Below are 3,511 nucleotides of genomic sequence, written 5' to 3'. Positions count from 1 at the left end.
TATATATATATATATATATATATATATATATATATATATATATTACACATATATGAGTGAATATGTATATTCATATACGCACCAGATGTGAATATATGCCTGTACAAGTGTGCATATATGTATATGTTAATGTTTTTGATCATAAGTTTGCTCAATCAGGACTGATCTGAAGCTAAAGAATAATGACAAATGGTGTTTGTCATGAAAGAAGAATGTTAATGTCCATTATTCTGTTGTTTAATATAACGGTACACAATGTGAAGATGTAACTGTAGTTTACAAACATGTAGATTTCATACAATTTTATAGGACATAATTTGTCTATCAATATAGAAATGTTGTTAAATTTCCATGCTTATCTATCCCTTGTATCTTATATTGTGTCTTTGTTATTTCAGATTAACAGATGACATTGGCATAAAAGAAGAGACATAATCCTTTTATGATAAATCTGTGGCAGGATCACTCTGAAATACTTGCTCTCAGCTGAGATTAACAGCAGTATTTGTGTTTGAATTCTAATTAAACTCGGATGAATTTCTAAGAGTTCTGAGAATATTAGATTTCAGAAGATTATAGCTGATTAAAGTGGAAATACTTGTAAGGAATATACTTGTAACTCAAAGAAGAAAACTCAAACTACAGTGGAAAATTTTAAATATTTGATCTATTTTCTCCATTGAAGTGATGCCGAAAGTTATACATAATTCATCATGTTGTGATATCTGTGGTAAATCATTCAGGACAAGTAGTCATATCACTAGACACAAGCATATTCATACGGGGGAGAAGCCATATCACTGTGAAATCTGTGGAAAATCGTTCACTCAAGGTGGTATCTTAACTAGACACAAACGTATTCATACAGGAGAGAAGCCATATCCCTGTGATACCTGTGGCAAATCCTTCTCTCATAGTAATGTCTTAGTTAATCACCAGCGTACTCATACAGGGGAGAAGCCATATTGCTGTGACATCTGTGGTAAATCATTCTCACAGAATGCTACATTAATGAGACATAAACTTATTCATACAGGAGAAAAACCGTATCGCTGTGATATCTGTGGTAAAGCATTTGCTTTAAATAGTGGTTTAACTTCTCATAAACGTGTTCATACTGGAGAAAGGCTATTTCACTGTGATATTTGTGGTAAATTATGCTCAACTGCACGTGAAGTAAGTTTACATAAACGTGTTCATACAGGAGAGAAACCATATCACTGTGATATTTGTGGTAAATCGTTCTCTGTAAGTAGTGCCTTAACTTCTCACAAGCGTATTCATACTGGAGAGAAGCCATATCACTGTGACATTTGTAGTAAATCGTTCTCTGTAAGTAGTGCCTTATCTACTCACAAGCGTATTCACACAGGAGAGAAGCCATATCACTGTGATGTCTGTGGTAAATCATTCTCTAGCCATAATATCTTAAGTAGTCACAAAGTCATTCATACCGGGAAGAAGCCCTATCACTGTGATATTTGTGATAAATACTTTTCACAACATAGTACCTTAACAAAACACAAACGTATACATACAGGAGAAAAACCATTTGAGTGTCATATTTGTGGCAAAAAATTTTCTCGAAAGGATCACTTAAACAAACACAAGCGTGTTCATACAGGAGAGAAACCATACCATTGTGATGTCTGTGGTGTGTCATTTTCTACAGATAGTAATTTAATTAGTCACAAGCGTATTCATACAGGGAAGAAGCCATATTGTTGTGATATCTGCAGTAAACCATTCTCTGCAGGTAATGCCTTAATTACTCACAAGCGTATTCATACGGGAGAGAAGCCGTACCACTGTGATATCTGTGGTAAATCATTCACTCAGGGTAGTGTCTTAACTGGGCACAAACGTATTCATACAGGAGAGAAGCCATATCCCTGTGATACTTGTGGCAAAACCTTCTCTGATAATTATGTCTTAATTAATCACCAGCGTACTCATACAGGGGAGAAGCCATATAACTGTGACACCTGTGGTAAATCATTCTCACAGAATGGTACATTAATGAGACATAAACGTCTTCATACAGGAGAGAAACCATATCACTGTGATATCTGTGGTAAATCGTTTGCTTTAAATGGTGGTTTAACTTCTCATAAACGTGTTCATACTGGAGAGAGGCTATTTCACTGTGATATCTGTGGTAAATTTTTCTCAACTGTAAGTAAAGTAAGTTTACATAAACGTATTCATACAGGAGAGAAACCATATCACTGTGATATTTGTAGTAAATCATTCTCTGTAAGTAGTTCTTTAACTACTCACAAGCGTACTCATACTGGAGAGAAGCCATATCACTGTGATATTTGTAGTAAATCGTTCTCTGTAAGTAGTGCCTTATCTACTCACAAGCGTATTCATACAGGAGAGAAGCCATGTCATTGTGATATCTGTGGCAAATCATTCACTAACCATAGCATTTTACGTAATCACAAACGTATTCATACAGGGGAGAAGCCATATCATTGTGATATCTGCAGTAAATCATTTGCTGCAGGTAATGCCTTAACTACCCACATGCGTGTTCATACAGGAGAGAAGCCATATCACTGTGATATTTGTGGTAAATCATTCGCTGTATGTAATGCCTTAACTTTCCACAAGCGTATTCATACAGGAGAGAAACCCTATCACTGTGATGTCTGTGGTAAATCTTTCTCTGTAAGTAGTTCCTTAAATACTCACAAGCGTATTCACACGGGGGAGAAACCATATTGCTGTGGTGTCTGTGGTAAATCATTCTCTCAAAGTAGTATCTTAAGTAGACACAGAACTGTACATACAGGAGAGAAACCATTTGAGTGTCCTATTTGTGGCAAATCGTTCTCAGGAATACATCAGGTAATTGAGCACAAACGGATTCATACAGGTGAAAAGCCCTATCAGTGTGATGTTTGTGGTAAATCCTTCTCTCTAAATGGTAATTTGACTAAACACAAAAGTATTCATACAGACAAGTGACCATTTCACTGTGATATGTATGGTAAGTCATTCACTCAAAAATCCAACTTCGCTTCACATGGATCTATCCATAAAAATATGTGACTGCAGCATTCACAAAACTAATTATATTTTACCACAGCAAACAATATTTAAAAAAAACATTTTCCGTAATAAATCAGATTCGCTTTATGCACATAAAAGTAGTCCATGAATAATTATATACATGATGGTACTGTTTTTGAAGTAATGTTCTATAGCCTGAAGCACTTCCTTATTTCAGCCCCTGTAGTGATGTCTTACCTTGGATACGCATACTTTATTTGGACATTTGCTATTTTGAAAAAAATTCATTGTGTATGAAATGACTGATATAACCATGAATGTATTCATGCAGACAAGATATTACATAGTAATAACAAGAACGTTCTTAATAAATACTTTTTAAAATTACACATTTTGCTCCATTTCAACCATCTACTTATACTGTACATTCTTTTATCATTTTGTCTTACATATACCTTTTTCTTTGGTGATTGACTATAAATTATTACCT

General features: G+C 34.6%; 1 protein-coding gene across 1 annotated transcript; it reads left to right on the top strand.

The window, feature by feature from the left end:
* Window positions 1-379: 379 nt before the first annotated feature.
* LOC106872504 (zinc finger protein 850) lies at window positions 380-3,505 on the top strand. Its single transcript, XM_014919525.2, has one exon. It carries the CDS (start codon window positions 688-690, stop codon window positions 2,974-2,976), a length of 2,289 nt encoding a protein of 762 aa, XP_014775011.1. The 5' UTR covers window positions 380-687; the 3' UTR covers window positions 2,977-3,505.
* The last annotated feature ends 6 nt before the right edge of the window (window positions 3,506-3,511 follow it).

The sequence above is a fragment of the Octopus bimaculoides genome, chromosome 4, assembly GCF_001194135.2.
Source record: "Octopus bimaculoides isolate UCB-OBI-ISO-001 chromosome 4, ASM119413v2, whole genome shotgun sequence".
Classification (NCBI taxonomy): domain Eukaryota; kingdom Metazoa; phylum Mollusca; class Cephalopoda; order Octopoda; family Octopodidae; genus Octopus; species Octopus bimaculoides.
This window is presented reverse-complemented; position numbering and strand designations above follow the sequence as displayed.

What these genes read in the sequence shown, in the direction of transcription:
- LOC106872504 (XM_014919525.2), top strand. Translation starts at nt 688, where the DNA reads ATGCCGAAAGTTATACATAATTCATCATGTTGTGATATCTGTGGTAAA.